This window comes from Hypanus sabinus, chromosome 25, assembly GCF_030144855.1.
Source record: "Hypanus sabinus isolate sHypSab1 chromosome 25, sHypSab1.hap1, whole genome shotgun sequence".
Classification (NCBI taxonomy): domain Eukaryota; kingdom Metazoa; phylum Chordata; class Chondrichthyes; order Myliobatiformes; family Dasyatidae; genus Hypanus; species Hypanus sabinus.
The window spans coordinates 1,605,686-1,621,329 of NC_082730.1; the positions used below are offsets into that span (position 1 = coordinate 1,605,686).

The 15,644-nt window shown below is 50.4% G+C and overlaps 2 protein-coding genes across 2 annotated transcripts in view; both read left to right on the forward strand.

Annotated features, from left to right (window-relative positions):
- The window catches only part of LOC132381250 (nectin-4-like), a 62,008-nt gene extending 49,879 nt beyond the window's left edge, over positions 1-12,129 (forward strand). The window contains exons 6-9 of the mRNA XM_059950630.1: positions 3,059-3,206; positions 3,583-3,691; positions 7,419-7,727; positions 10,392-12,129. Of these exons, the coding sequence (XP_059806613.1) occupies positions 3,059-3,206; positions 3,583-3,691; positions 7,419-7,727; positions 10,392-10,589 (764 nt within the window). The 3' untranslated portion in view covers positions 10,590-12,129. The remainder of the gene's footprint in view (positions 1-3,058; positions 3,207-3,582; positions 3,692-7,418; positions 7,728-10,391) is intronic.
- Positions 12,130-13,695: 1,566 nt separating this feature from the next.
- LOC132380929 (rho GTPase-activating protein 30-like) overlaps positions 13,696-15,644 on the forward strand; it is a 79,139-nt gene continuing 77,190 nt past the window's right edge. The window contains exon 1 of the mRNA XM_059949898.1: positions 13,696-14,108. Within this exon, the coding sequence (XP_059805881.1) occupies positions 14,015-14,108 (94 nt within the window). The 5' untranslated portion in view covers positions 13,696-14,014. The remainder of the gene's footprint in view (positions 14,109-15,644) is intronic.

The window sequence follows — 15,644 nt, forward strand, 5'->3', positions numbered from 1 at the left end:
GATGTAGCGAAGGAAAAGAGAGGGACGGATACACGTAGAGACTTGGAACATGGACTGTTCCACAAAGCCAACAAAAAGGCAGGCATAACTGGGACCCATACGAGTGCCCATGGCTACACCCTTGGTTTGGAGGAAGTGGGAGGAGCCAAAGGAGAAATTATTGAGAGTAAGAACTAATTCCGCTAGTTGGAGGAGAGTGGTGGTAGAGGGGAATTGGTTAGGTCTAGAATCCAAAAAGAAGTGAAGAGCTTTGAGACCTGGTGGGGGATGGAGGTATATAGGGACTGGACGTCCATGGTGAAAATAAGGCAGTGGGGGCCAGGGAACTTAAAATCATTTGAAAAAATTCAAAGCACAAGAAGTGTTACGGACATAGGTGGGAAGAGATTGAACAAGGGGGGGATAAAACAGTGTCAAGGTATGCAGAAATGAGTTCGGTGGGGCAGGAGCAAGCTGAGACAATAGGTCTACCTGGACAGGCAGGTTTGTGGATCTTGGGTAGGAGGTAGAAACAGGAAGTGCGGGGTGTGGGAACTATGAGGTTGGTGGCAGTGGATGGGAGATCCCCAGAGCTGATAAGGTTGGTAATGGTGTAGGAAACAATGGCCTGGTGCTCCTTAGTGGGGTCATGATCAAGGGGTAAATAAGAGGAGGTATCAGAGAGTTGTCACTGTGCCTCAGCCAGGTAGAGTTCAGTATGCCAGACAACAACAGCTCCCCCCTTATCAGCGGGCTTTATAGTGAGGGTGGGATTGATGCAGAGGGAGCGGAGAGCAGAGCGTTCGGAAGGAGTGAGGTTGGAATTGGAACAGGGTGTGGTGAAGTCGAGACGGTTGATGTCCCGTCAGCAATTAGCAATAAAGAGATCCAGAGCAGGCAGAAGACCAGAGCGGGGTGTCCATGAAGAGGAGGAGGGTTGAAGACAGGAGAAGGGGTCATCGGTGGGGGTGGGAGAGTCCTTGCCAAAGAAGTAAGCTCGGAGATGGAGCCGGCGGAAGAAGACCCCTTCTCTTTCACATAGGTTCTTTCTAGCCTGGGTGTTGAGCTGCTATCTCTGCCTTCCTTCAACCGTTTCTGTGATTGCAATAATATTACCTTCCCAGGTTATCATCGATGCTCTGTTCATCAGTCAGGCTCCTTGCAATTGAAGCCCTCTGCCTTTTTGAGCCCCTGTCTACTCTACCCACTGGATTTATTTGGCTTATATTCCATACCTGCTTCCAGATGCTGTACAAGAGCATCTCTGCCCCCGTCACCCTCCGCAGCAGCAGGGATAAGGGACCCGTTCCAGTCCTGCCTGTAGAGGTCCCAATGATCCTGGTATCTGCAATCCTCCCTCCTACATCAGTTTCTCAGCCGCACACTCATCTACCTTATCTTTCTATTCCTGTGCTGAGGAGAGTGTTGTGCCAAGATTACAACCAAGCTTCCTAACCTGTATGCTATCTCACTAAATTTATGTTGCAGGGCCTCACCCCTCTTTACTACCACCCTGCTGTATTGGTGTGAACCGCACCCTCAGGCTGCTTTGCTCCCCCTTCAGAATGCCCTAAAACTGCTCTTGCATCAGGGAGGTGACAGCATCCCGGAGATCACTCCCAGATACATATCCACCCATCTGCTCCCCATCCAGTCAAGTCCCTGATCACTGCAGCTCTCCTCTCCCCTCATGCCTCAGTGCAACAGAGACAACAGTGGGACCACAGCCTGGCTGTTGCTGAGTTCCCCTGAGAGGACATATCCCCCCCCCCCTTGTCCCTCCCTCCGAAAGAGCTTAACTCTGTGTCTGACCTGTACCCTTGAGAGCGTGTGAGGGGACAGTGTATTGGGAGCTTCACTCTGTGTTTAACCTGTGCCCTGGAAGTGTATGATTAGACATTGTATGGGGAATTTCACTCTGTGTCTAACCCCAAGATTGTGTGATGGAACAGTGTAGAGGGAGCTTCTCTCTGTGTCTGACCCATACCCAGGGAGTGTGTGATGGGACAGTGTAGAGGGAGCTTCACTCTGTGTCTGACCCGTGTCCTGTGAGTGTGTGATGGGACAGTGTAGAGGGAGCTTCACTCTGTGTCTGACCTGTGTCCTGGGAGTGTGTGAGGGGACAGTGTAGAGGGAGCTTCACTCTGTGTCTGACCCATACCCAGGGAGTGTGTGATGGGACTGTGTAGAGGGAGCTTCTCTCTGTGTCTGACCCGTGTTCTGGGAGTGTGTGAGGGGACAGTGCAGAGGGAACTTCACTCTGTGTCTGACCCATACCCAGGGAGTGTGTGATGGGACAGTGTAGAGGGAGCTTCACTCTGTGTCTGACCCATACCCAGGGAGTGTGTGATGGGACTGTGTAGAGGGAGCTTCTCTCTGTGTCTGACCCGTGTTCTGGGAGTGTGTGAGGGGACAGTGCAGAGGGAACTTCACTCTGTGTCTGACCCATACCCAGGGAGTGTGTGATGGGACAGTGTAGAGGGAGCTTCTCTCTGTGTCTGACCTGTGCCCTGGGAGTGTGTGAGGGGACAGTGTAGAGGAAGCTTCACTCTGTGTCTGACCTGTGCCTTGGGAGCGTGTGATGGGACAGTGTAGAGGGAGCTTCACCCTGTGTCTGACCCGTGCCCTGGGAGTGTGTGATGGGACAGTGTCGAGGGAGCTTCACTCTGTGTCTGACCCGTACCCTGGGAGTGTGTGAGGGGACAGTGTAGAGGGAACTTCACTCTGTGTCTGACCTGTGCCCTGGGAGTGTGTGAGGGGACATAGAACAACACAGGAACAAGGCCTTGTATCTGTCTCCACCACCACCCCAAGCAACACATTCCAGGCATCCACCACCCTCTGTGTCTTTTTTTTAAAAAAGCATCTTACCTTCCATATCCTGCTTTGACTCACCTTGTCTCACCTTCATTGCATGGGCTCTGGTATTAGGCATTTCGGCCCTGCAAAGAGATATCGGCGGCCTGCTCTACTTATGCCTCAGTATTTTCTAAACCTCTATTAGGTCTTTCATCAGCCTCTGGAGGGTTTGAGTGTGGGTGTGTTCCACTGCTGACCCCTGTCGGTTGCCCCCTCACAGATTCGAATGTGGGTGGGCTGAGTATGCTGACCCTGGCATTCGTGGCCATTGGCGTGGTCGGCCTGGTCCTCGTGCTGATCTTCATTGGCGCTGTGTTTGCTGTGAATCGCTCACACCGCAAGAAAACAGAGCAAATGGTCTTCAAACTGTGAGTGAGAACAGGAGAACTGGGTGACAGAGAACATGGGCAGAGGGACAGTGTGGGTTGGGTGAAATTGGAACTGGGTGGAGAAGGTGGATCATCATGTTGTAATGGAGGGAGCGCAGGAATCTTGGAGAGGAGGATGAGGGGAGTGTCAGAAAGGAGGAGGGGAGGAGGAGAGGAAGGTGAGTGTGAGGGAGGGGAGAGGGTTGAAGGGGATGAGTGAGAGGATTGAGGGAGGGGAGTGAGAGAGTAGGTAGGATTGAGGAGAAGGTGGGAACAGAGAAGACAAAGTGAGGGATGGGGGAGAGGGAGAAGAGGTCTGTGCCCAGGTGTTGGGCCTCTCATTCCCATTCACTGACCCCTGCTCTCCTCTGCCCAGGGAGGAGATCTCCACCATGTCTCGGCAGCCCTCCATCCGCCGCTGTAACTCCATGTCTGCCTCTGTGGATGTCCGTATGTTGGAGAACGGTGGGAGCCGGGACATTGACGTGAGTGCTGGTGGTGAGGGGTGGCGGGGTGGTGCAGGGTGTTGGAGAAGGTGGCTGTTGGGTGGGCTGCAAGGAGAGAGGGGTCTGCAGGGTACCTGCTTGGCCTTTCTCTTGAGATTGTGGAATCGGCACACAGTGGGAACAGAAGCCCCTTCTTCCTGCTGCCCCACACACTTCAACCAAGACTAATCTGTTACCTCAGCCTCATCCCTCTGTTCCCACAATATCCCACATCCCAAATCTGTGTCCCAAATCTCATCAGTGAAAGAGTCCCTGAGCCATTAGGAGTGAGAATTACCAAGGACTCCCCTTTCTGGGTGAAGAAATTTATCCCCATCTCTACATGGAGTGCCTCTACTATTGGAGCTGAACCTTCTCACAATAATGGCCATTGGACTGTTTCCTTCGGAAGACGCTGTTCCTGCAGGGTAACGTCCGGTGACACCCAGCTCCCTCCTGACACCAACACTGTCTGTCTGTCGCCATTTCCCTGTGGGGTAGACCAGTGTGAACTTAAATTGGAATATTCCCCTCCCTCCTGTCCCACCACTGCACATCACTTGTCTTCTTGTCCTCTGAATTCCAGACTCTGACACCCCGAGCTGTAATAGCATTGTGCCCATGGCGCCTCACTCTCGCCTCAACTACTTGTTTCCTGGAAGGGCTCCCAGTGCTCAACACTGCCTCCTAGCACAGAAACAGGCCTTTTGGCCCATCTAATCCATGACTAGTCACATCAACCTGCACTTGAATCATAGCCCTCATACACACGTCCATGTACTTTTTCAAAAGTTCTCTTAAATGTTGAATTCAAACCCACATATCCCACTTGCATTGACAGCTCATTCTGCCCTTGCACCACCCTCTGAGTGAAGAAATGCCTCATCAGGTTATGCTTAAATATTTCACCTTTCACCCTTACCTATGGAGCTCAAGTTGTAGTCTCAGCCAACGTTAGTGGAAAAAAGCCTGCTTGCATTTACACTATCTATACCCCTCATAACGTTATATTCCTCTATCAAATCTCCCCTCATTCTCCTACATTTCAGGGAATAAAGTCCCAACCTATTCAACGTTTCCCTGTAACTCAGGTCCTCAAGTCCTGGCAATGTCCTTGTAAATTTACTCTGTACTCTTTCAGTTTGTTTATATCTCTCCTGTAGGTAGGCAAGCAGAACTACACACAGTGCTTTAAATTACTTTGTTTTCAACTCTAATGCACCAAAGATTTCTTCATGATCCTGTCTACTGTGCAAGTCCTATTCTGGTTTGTCCTCCCAAAATGCAACACCTCAAACTTGTCTGCATTAAATTCCACCTGCTATTTTCAACCTCTTTTTCCAGCAAGCTCTAATAGTCTTACCTACTGTTCACTACACCCCCAATCTTGGTGTCATCCACAAATTTTGCTGATCCAGTTAACCACGTTATCATCCAGATCATTGATATAGATGACAAACAACAATAGACCCAGCACTGATCCCTGTGGCACATACGGAGACAAACATCTACTACCACTTTCCTTTTGGCTTCTGCCAGGTAGCCAATGCCTAATCTAATTCTTCAGCTCATCCTGAATACCAAGCAGCCTCCCAAGCAAACCAGCTCCCATGTGGGATCTTGTCAAAGCACTTGCTAAAGTTCATATAGGCAACATCCACTGCCATTCTTTCATCAACTTCCCTGGTGACCTCCTCAAAAGAATCTATCCCTAATCAGGCACTGTCTATCCAAATATGTATACACTCTGTGGCCACCTTATTAGGTACACCTGTACACCTGCCATTTATACAAATATCTAATCAGTCAATTAAGTGGCAGCAACTCAATGAATAAAAGCATGCAGACATGGTCAAGAGGTTCAGTTGTTAATTAGACCAAACATCAGAATGGGGAGGAAATGTGATCTAAGTGACTTTGACTGTGGAGTGATTGTTCGTGCCAGATGGGGTGGTTTGAGTATCTCAGAAAATGCAGATCTCCTGGGAATTTCACACACAATGATCTCCATAGTTTATAGAGATTGGTGCAAAAAATAGTGCCAGAGCTGGTGCTAGGCCTGCAACTGTTCACGATATACATTAATGATCAGGAAGAGGGGACTGAGTGTAGTGTATCTAAGTTTGCTGATGACACTAAATTGAGTGGAAAAGCAAATTTGCAGAAGATACGGAGAGTCTGCAGAGAGATATAGATAGGTTAAGTGCGTGGGCAAGGGTCTGGCAGATGGAGTACAATGTTGGTAAATGTGAGGTCATCCACTTTGGAAGGGAAAATGGAAGATCAGATTATTATTTAAATGGTAAAAAAAATTGCAGTATGCTGCTGTGCAGTGGGCTTTGGAGTGCTTGCAGGTTGGTTTGCAGGCACAGCAGACTATCAAGAAGGCAAATGGGATGTTGGCCTTCATTGCTAGAGGGATTGAATTCAAGAGCAGGGAGGTTATGCTGCAACTGTACAGGTTTCTGGTGAGGCCGCACCTGGAGTACTGTGTGCAGTTCTGGTCTCCTTACTTGAGGAAGGATATACTGGCTTTGGAGGCGGTGCAGAGGAGGTTCGCCAGGTTGATTCCAGAGATGAGGGGGTTAGACTATGAGGAGAGATTGAGTTGCCTGGGACTGTACTCACTGGAATTCAGAAGGATGAGAGGAGATATTATAGAAACATATAAAATTGTAAAAGGGATAGATAAGATTGAGGCAGGAAAAATGTTTCCATAGGTAGGTGAGACTAGGACTAGGGGACATAGTCTGTAGATTTGGGGGATTAGATTTAGGAGGAAGCTGAGGAGAAACTCCCTTTCCAAGAGAGTGGTGAATCTGTGGAATTCTCTACCCATTGAACCAGTGGAGTCTACCTCCAGTAAATATATTTAAGACAAGGTTGGATTGATTTTTGCATAGTAGGGGAATTAAGGGTTATGGGGAAAGGCAGGGAGGTGGAGATGAGTCCATGGCCAAAACAGCCATGATCTTATTGAATGGCAGTGCAGACTCGACGGGCCAGATGGCTGACTCCTGCTCCTATTTCTTATGTTCTTATGGAAGATGTTGAATCCTTAGGTTGAGTTTAAAAGAACTCTGATAGTAGTTATATAGAGGTCTCCAAACAGTAGCTGGGATGTGAACCACAGAATACAATGGGAAAAAGAAAAGACGATTCAAGATCAATTTTATGATAGTCACGGGAGATTTCAAGATGCAAGTCAATTGGGAAAATCAGGTTGGTATTGGATCTCAAGAGAATGAGATTGTTGAATGCCTATGAGATGGCTTTTTAGAGCAGTTTATTGTTGAGCCCACGAGGGGATCAGCTGTACTGGATTCAGTGATTTGTAATGAACTGGAGGTGATTAAGGTAATAGAGCCCTTAGGAGGTCGGGTGAGGGAAGGGTACAACCTGTGTGGGGGCGAGGAGAGAGATAGAGGATGAAGGAGTGATGAGGAGAGTGAAGGATGGGGAGAAAATTTGAGGGGCTTTTGAGAGAGTAAAGAAGGGAAGAAAGAAAAAAAGACAGGAGAGAATGCAAGTGAATTTGAGAGTGATGTGGAAGGACAGAGAGAAGTTTGGAGGGGTTGAGTAGGGGGATATGGATGGATGTAATGGCATTTGGAATTCCAGTGTTTCCACCCTCTCTATCCCAAGACACAGAAAGCTAAAGTGGGGAATGCCAAGATCAAAGCCTGGGGCTCAATTTTAATGCTTCCCTGCTTTCATGTGCCAACAGCTGGAGCAGGAGCCCATGATAGAAGAGCATTTGCCACAACAGAGGAGCAGCTCGAGGGACCTGTTGTCGGGGCCAGTGGAGACCCCACTAGCACCTCTGCCCCTGGGCAACCATCGTTACAGCCTGCGATCGACAGCCAGTGAAATCCGGCCCCCAGCTGCCTACCCCTTCGGGGCCTACAGGAACAGCCTGCCCAGTAGCCAGAGGCACAGCGTGAGGGACTGGTCGCTGGGTCCCAGTGAGAGGTCGGTCTCACCAGGAGACACACAAAACAGCAGCATCCGTGACCTCAGGAATAACCAGGAGCAGGTGAGGACTCAGAGTGAAGCTCCCTCTACACTGTCCCATCACACACTCCCAGGGTCAGATACGGAGTGAAGCTCCCTCTACACTGTCCTATCACACACTTCCAGGGTCAGACACAGGGTGAAGCTCCCTCTACACTGTTCCATCACACACTCCCAGGGTCAGATACAGAGTGAAACTCCCTCTACACTGTCCTATCACACACTCCCAGGGTACAGATCAGACACAGGGTGAAGCTCCCTCTACACTGTTCCATCACACACTCCCAGGGTCAGATACAGAGTGAAACTCCCTCTACACTGTCCTATCACACACTCCCGGGTCAGACACAGGGTGAAGCTCCCTCTACACTGTCCCATCACACACTCCCAGGGTACAGGTCAGACACAGAGTGAAGCTCCCTCTACACTGTCCCATCACACACTCCCAGGGTCAGACACAGGGTGAAGCTCCCTCTACACTGTCCCATCACACACCCCTGGGAGATCTCGGCTGGAGGGTACTGCATAGGGCAGTGCCCTGCAATAAGTTTTTCAGTTTGTACATGGACTTCCCACCCACATGCCACTTCTGTGGGCTGGAGGTGACCGTGTACCACATGTACATGGAGTGTGTGAGGCTGCAGCCTCTTTTTGCATATTTGCGTGGGCTGCTTCTCGCCTTCTGGCTGCATTTTAGTCCCACCCTGTTTATATATGGTCATCCAGTAAGGAAGGGGGCAAGGAGGGATGAGGATGTCCTAGTCAACTTGCTCCTGGGGCTGGCGAAATCCGCCATCCATGGGTCTTGGAAATGGGTGGCGGGAGGATCTCCCCGGGCAGACTGCCTGGCAATGTTTAGGGGGTATGTTCGTGCCCGGGTAACTATTGAAAAGGAACACGCGCAGTCCACAGCGGCCTTGGAGGAGTTTCGAGACCGTTGGGCTCCGCGGGGTGTAAATGCCATCGTGGATAGGGATGGCAACATTCTGGTGTAATGTCTATTGTCTATTTGTAGTGCAGTAATTGTGTTTGCCACTGTTTTGTATATATTGTATAGCACCGAAATTTGTAATAAAGGATTTTGTAATTAAAAAAAAAAGGGCACGGGTCAGACACAGAATGAAACTCCCTCTACACTGTCCCATCACACACTCCCAGGACACGGGTCAGACACAGAGTGAAGCTCCCTCTACACTGTCCCATCACACACTCCCAGGACACGGGTCGGACACAGAGTGAAACTCCCTCTACACTGTCCCATCACACACTCCCAGGACACGGGTCGGACACAGAGTGAAACTCCCTCTACACTGTCCCATCACACACTCCTGGGATCAGACACAGAGTGAAACTCCCTCTACACTGTCCCATCACACACTCCTGGGATCAGACACAGAGTGAAACTCCCTCTACACTGTCCCTTCACACACTCCTGGGATCAGACACAGAGTGAAACTCCCTCTACACTGTCCCATCACACACTCCCAGGACACGGGTCGGACACAGAGTGAAACTCCCTCTACACTGTCCCATCACACACTCCTGGGATCAGACACAGGGTGAAGCTCCCTCTACAATGTCCCATCACACACTCCCAGGGTACGGGTCAGACACAGAGTGAAACTCCCTCTACACTGTCCCATCACACACTCCCAGGACACGGGTCAGACACAGAGTGAAGCTCCCTCTACACTGTCCCATCACACACTCCCAGGGCACAGGTCAGACACAGAGTGAAACTCCCTCTACACTGTCCCATCACACACTCCTGGGATCAGACACAGAGTGAAACTCCCTCTACACTGTCCCATCACACACTCCTGAGATCAGACACAGAGTGAAACTCCCTCTACACTGTCCCATCACACACTCCTGAGATCAGACACAGAGTGAAGCTCCCTCTACACTGTTACATCATAGAGTCCAAGGGCACAGGTGAGACACAGAAGGAAGCTCATTGTACATCATCATGTCACATACTCACAAAGGCATGGGTTGGTCACAGAGTGAAGCTCCTCCTGCACAATCCTGTCAAGCACTGATAGAGATACAGCACAAGGCCAGGTCCTTTTGCCTACTGGGTCCATCCAACCATCAACCTTCCACTTACTCCATTTTTATCTCGCTGGCCAACATTCCCATCCACACCCTCCCAGATCGTACCCTTCACCCACACACAGGGGCCAACTCACTGAGGACAATTAAGTCACTGAGCCACACATCTGTGGAGTCATGGGGCACCCATGGAAACCCACAGGGAGGGCATGCTGACTTCACAGGGACAGTGCCTGAGGTTGGGCTTGAAGCACTACTCGGAGGCAGCAGTACTACCCACTGCTCCCATTCTATTGAATTCCTCTCATCAAACATCTCCTGGACATTTGTATCTAATCACTGAGAACCATGCACAAAATGCTGGAGGAACATAACAGGTCAGACAACATCTATGGAGGGAAATAAGCTGGGACCCTAAATCTCTGGCTGAGTTCCTTCTGCATTTTGCCTGTATTGCTCAAGATTTCCAGCATTTGCAGACCATCTTGTGTAACTATCAAATTAATATTTCTTTTCTCTCTTTTTCCATTTACCTCCCTTTTCCCCCTTCACTCTCTCTCCCTATTGATCTCTTCCATCCCTTCCTCCTTTCTCCCCTCCCCAACCTCTTCCTCTCCACTCACTACGACAGGCGACCTCGCTCTCTGCCCGGCCACTGACCCCCTCTCCGTCGGACCTGAGCTCTCAGACAGAGGATGAGGAGGAGGTGGCAGACCACCAAAAGTCCATCCACGTGGCCATGGGTCATTTCTACCCCCACAACGGGACGCTGCGGGCGAAGCCGTCTGGCAACATTATCTACGTCGCCAGGAAAGAGCACTGTGTGTGAAGACAATGAGTCAGATGCCCCACACAGGACAAGGACTCCACTGTGGGGTGGGGGGGACTCTACAGGATTTAGACACAGCAGGCTGGGAATCTGTCTGTACAGGACACAGATGGAGACACACCAGACCATAGATACCACACCAGGGCTGTCCAGGAAACAGACAATGGTACACTGGATCATAAAGATTCTGCCAGCACTGTACAGGACATGGGTGTGGAATCACTGGACCATAAACACCGTATTGGAATTGTACAGTACATGGACATAGACATACAGAACTATAGAGTCCAACGGGCACTGTACTAAACGCATGCTAGTCTGTATTGTTCCTGCTGGGAATGAGCCAATGCAGGACATGGAGACAACACACACAGACATGGAGAGATGGGAGAGGCTCGGTTTGTCTCCCCAGGAACAGGGGAGGCTGAGGGTAGATGGTGGAGGGTGTAAAGTGGTGAGGGGTCTGGGCAGAGTAAATAGGAAGGAGACCAGGGACAGAGGGTTACAGGTTTAGAGAGGAGAGGAGGGAAGGTGTTTTCCCGGAAGGTGGGGTGTGGGACTCGTTGCCTGATGGGGAAGGGGCAGAGATGCCCTCCACAGTTACACAGAAGGGGGTGGACTTCAACAGCTGTAACCTGCCCTAGAGAGGGATTGAGTGGGGTGGGGCTCTGTGGAGGCGCTCTTCTTGTGAGCTACCTCTGGTTATTGGTGCCATTGACCACCAGCTTTAGCACAGCCTTTGGTCGATTGAGGAGAAGGGTGATGACTTGGCACAAGATATGGTCTACGGGACAGTGAACCCTGCCCTTCTGAGGCCTGGACCACCCACCGCAGGCACCTCAAAGTACTGGAGAATCCCGCCAACACTGTCCCCACAGACCCCTCAAGGATCAGTTAACCAATATCAGTGATCTCTCCCAGCATAGAGACCCCAGTTACACCCTGTCCCATCAGACAAACAACGTGACTTACCGGAACACTCACTCTGTTCCCAGCTCTGTCACATCATCTCCACTGACACCTGGGAATCTCTGGCCCACGGCTGTTTCAAGTGTAGAGGGAATGTTCAGGATGGGATTGGGGACCTGGAGCTGTAGATTGGAAACACACAGAGGTCCAGTGTGAGCTTTGGATGGAGTTACCAGCTCATATACTCTTTACCCACCCATCCAGTCTTACACCTCCTGTCCTGTCTGTGATCCTACACTGACCTTAGGACAGGAGGAGGGTCAGCATCAGTCCCCACCAACTGACCAACAGAGGGGAAAGGGGTCACCTTGGTAGAGATTTGAGGTGTGGAATTTGGGCTAGGCTCAGACTGAGCAGTGTGCGAGCGTTAGGTGGGATAAATCTACTGAAAACGGCAGCACTTCTCTGTCAAGAACCCGTTCACCATGTGGTGACTGTATGTGTGTGTGTGTGTGTATGTGTGTTGGAGGGGTGGCGCAAGGCTCCGGTCTGATCAATCCTGTGATCCGTGCACCATCTTTAACCTGTTGTATATTTGTACAGAAGCTGAGTAAAGCTCTTGACTATAGTGTGGAAACAAACTGTCTGATCATTTGCTCCCATCAGACAGAACTGGACTCTTGCTGGGGAACAGGGCTCAAAGCCACAACCCCCCTCTCTTACCCCCTTATCAGCGTTCCTCTCACATACTCTCCCCACTTCTGTCTCTTCTCCTTCTCCCTTCCTTACTCTGTCAAGACCCTCTCACAAACTCTCCACCCTCCCCTTGCATCCCTCCATTCTTTCCTCCTGTCTCCTCCCTTCCCCCCCCTCTCTCTCCAATGGCCCCATTCCTACTCTATCTGTGTTTCTCCACCCTTTTCCCATCTCTTTCCCACCCTCCTTCTCTTGTCACTATTTCACCATCTCCCATCCTCCCTCACGCCATTCTTCCCCACTCACTCTCACTCAGTTAATCCCCCTTCCCATTCTCACTACCACCTCCTTCAACCCCATCCCCTTTTCACTCTCTCAACCCCCTTTTGTTCTCTCTTTTCCCTTCTACCCCACCTCTCACACCATTCTCTTCTCCTCTCCAACCACTTCTTTCTCCCCTTCCCCTCACTCTCTGCCCTCCCCCTCACCCTCCTCAATCTCTTTCCCTGAATCTCACTTTCTTGTTTTCTCCCCTCTGCCCTCTATATTGCTCCCTTCCCTCCCCTTCCCCTTCTGCCCTCTATGTGACTCACTCCCCTTCCATCCCTCTGCTCTCTATATCACTCACTCCCCTTCCTCCCCTCTGCCCTCTATGTTACTTACTCCCCTTCCACCCCTTGGCCCTCTATATTATTCACTCCCCTTCCTCCCCTCTGCCCTCTATATCACTCACTCCCCTTCCACCTCTCTGCCCTCTATATCACTCACTCCGCTTTCACTCCTCTATATCACTCACTCCCCTTCCACCCCTCTGCCCTCTATATCACTCATTTCCCTTCCACCCCTCTGCCCTCTATATCACTCACTCCCCTTCCACCCCTCTGCCCTCTATATCACTCTCCCCTTCCACCCCTCTGCCCTCTACATCAATCTCTCTATTCCTCTCACTCCCCCCTTGACCCTGTTTTTTCCTCTGCTTTCTCCCTGACCTCCACTCATGCCTCAACCCCACTCTCTTGTACCTCATTCATCTCCCTTCCCCCCTCATTTCTCACTCTCCCATTTCCCTTTCCCTCTCTCACTCTGTCCATCTCTCTCTCTCTCCAACCTCTTTCTCACTCTGCTCCTCTCTCTCTCTCTCTCTCTCTCTCTCTCTCTCTCTCTCTGTCTCTTGGTCCTCTCCCATCCGCATCTATCTTTCTCTATCCCCTCTCTCTCTCTGGTTTCTCTACTCAGACAGCGCTGAAACAGGACGTGGTTTCATAGAGCACCCGAGCTGCTTCCTGACAGCGACCATCATGAAGGGGGATTTGCAGGAGTCTCCCTCCTCCAATCCTCGAACTTGGGAAGGTAGTGAGTTCCACCAAAGGTCATTATCATTCTGCATTTGCATTCTTCCTCCCTCTGTCTCTCCCTCTCTCTCTCTTTCACCGTCACACCCTTCCTCTCACTCTACCCCTCCCTCTGTCTCTCGCTTCCTGCCGAGGCGGAACTACAAGAACCCTCGGCCTCCCTTCCTGTGCTGCACACAGCCCTCGGTCTCTGCCTGTGGCTCGGGCACTGCGCATCATCACCGCCCCCTTCCACGGCTCGCCGGACACAGGGAGGCACTGGGCTAGACAGGAAAACGGCGGAAGCAGCGGCGGGGAGATTGAGGCCAGTAACCGGTGGAGAGTGACAGGGGCCCGGGAAATGGCAACAGGCTTGTCCCAGGCGACGGGGCCCAGTTGGGACAGGTAGGCCAGAGGCTGGCCTTCGCACCTCTGAGAGACCAGGAGAGGCAGACAGGAAGCCGGGCTCTGTGAGAGAGGTAGCCAGCCATGAAACGGCAGAAGGGGAAGAAGAAAGGGCAAGCCAAGGAACGAGTCTTCGGCTGTGATCTAGTGGCTCACCTGGAGGGGACTGGACATGACGGTAAGATCCAGAATACTCATCATTGTACAGATGACCCGCTGTAAGAGAGTGACTGGGAGACACCAGTCAATGTATAGGTATTCCTCTGACAGAGAGGGACTGAGAGATATGCCGGTCAATGTACCAGGATGCCTCCTCAGCATCCTGTTGTGAGTCCCACCCCTCAGTGTACTGATATTCTGCTGTGAGAGAGGGACTGGGAGACACCGGTCAGTGTACAGATATCCCCTGAGAGAGAGGACTGAGAGACACTGGTCAGTGTACAGATATTCTGCTGTGAGAGAGGGACTGAGAGACACCGGTCAGTGTACAGGTATTCTGCTTTGAGAGAGGGACTGAGAGACACTGGTCAGTGTACAGATATCCCCTGAGAGAGAGGGACTGAGAGACACCGATCAGTGTACAGATAACCCCTGAGAGAGAGGGACTGAGAGACACTGGTCAGTGTACAGATATCCCCTGAGAGAGAGGGACTGAGAGACACCGATCAGTGTACAGATATCCCCCTGAGAGAGAGGACTGAGTGATCCTGGTCAGTGTACAAATACATCTTGGAGGAACCTCACTAGGATAACCCCAGCATCTGATGAAATTGATCCCAGGATGCTGAGGAAGCTGAAGAGTAGATGATAAGGAATGAAGGTGCTTGAGGAATATCAGAGATATGAGAAAACACTTCAGAGCAAAATCAGCAGGGTTGAAAGAAAGCTTGACGTTGAAGGAGATTCCCAAGAGCTTCTTCAGATGTGTTAAGAGCAGCAGGATAGCAAAAGACAAAACTAGTCACTTGAAAATCAGCAAAATCTGGGGGTGGGGCACTACACAGGAGTGAAATAAGCTGCATAAAGTTGCGAACTCAGTCAGCTTCATCATGGGCACTAGCCTCCCCAGCATCCATGACATTGTTGAGGAGAGATGCCTCAAAATGCAGCATACACCTTTAAGGACTCCCGTCACCCAGGACATGCCTTCTTCTCATTTCTACCATCAGGGAGGAGGTACAGGAGCCTCAAGACACACTTAACATTTCAGGAATACCTTCTCCCTGTCTGCTTTCAGATTTCCGAATAGAGAATGAACCCATGAACACTATTTCACTGCTTTCTATTTTCTCTTTTTGCATAGTTATTTTAACTTTATAAATATTACTGTAATTTACTATTATGTATTGTAATGTACTACTGCCACAAACCAACACATTTCACAACATATTGCAGCGATATTAATTAGTTTTGTTTCTGAGCTTGGTCAATTATACATAGAATTGAAAGCAAAAGGGAGATACTAAACAGCTTTTTCACATCTGTATTTAGCCAAGAGATGGATGCAAAGCCTACAGAACTGAGGCAAGTAAACAGAGGTCATGGACAATATACAGATTACAGGAGAAAAGGTGCTTGCAGTCTTGAGGCAAATTATGGTGGATAAATCTCCAGGGCCTTGACAAAATGTCCCCTTGCACCTTGTGGGAGGCAAGAGCAAAGATTGCAGGGGCCTTTGCAGAGATATTTAAAAATGCCCTTTGCCACAGGTGGG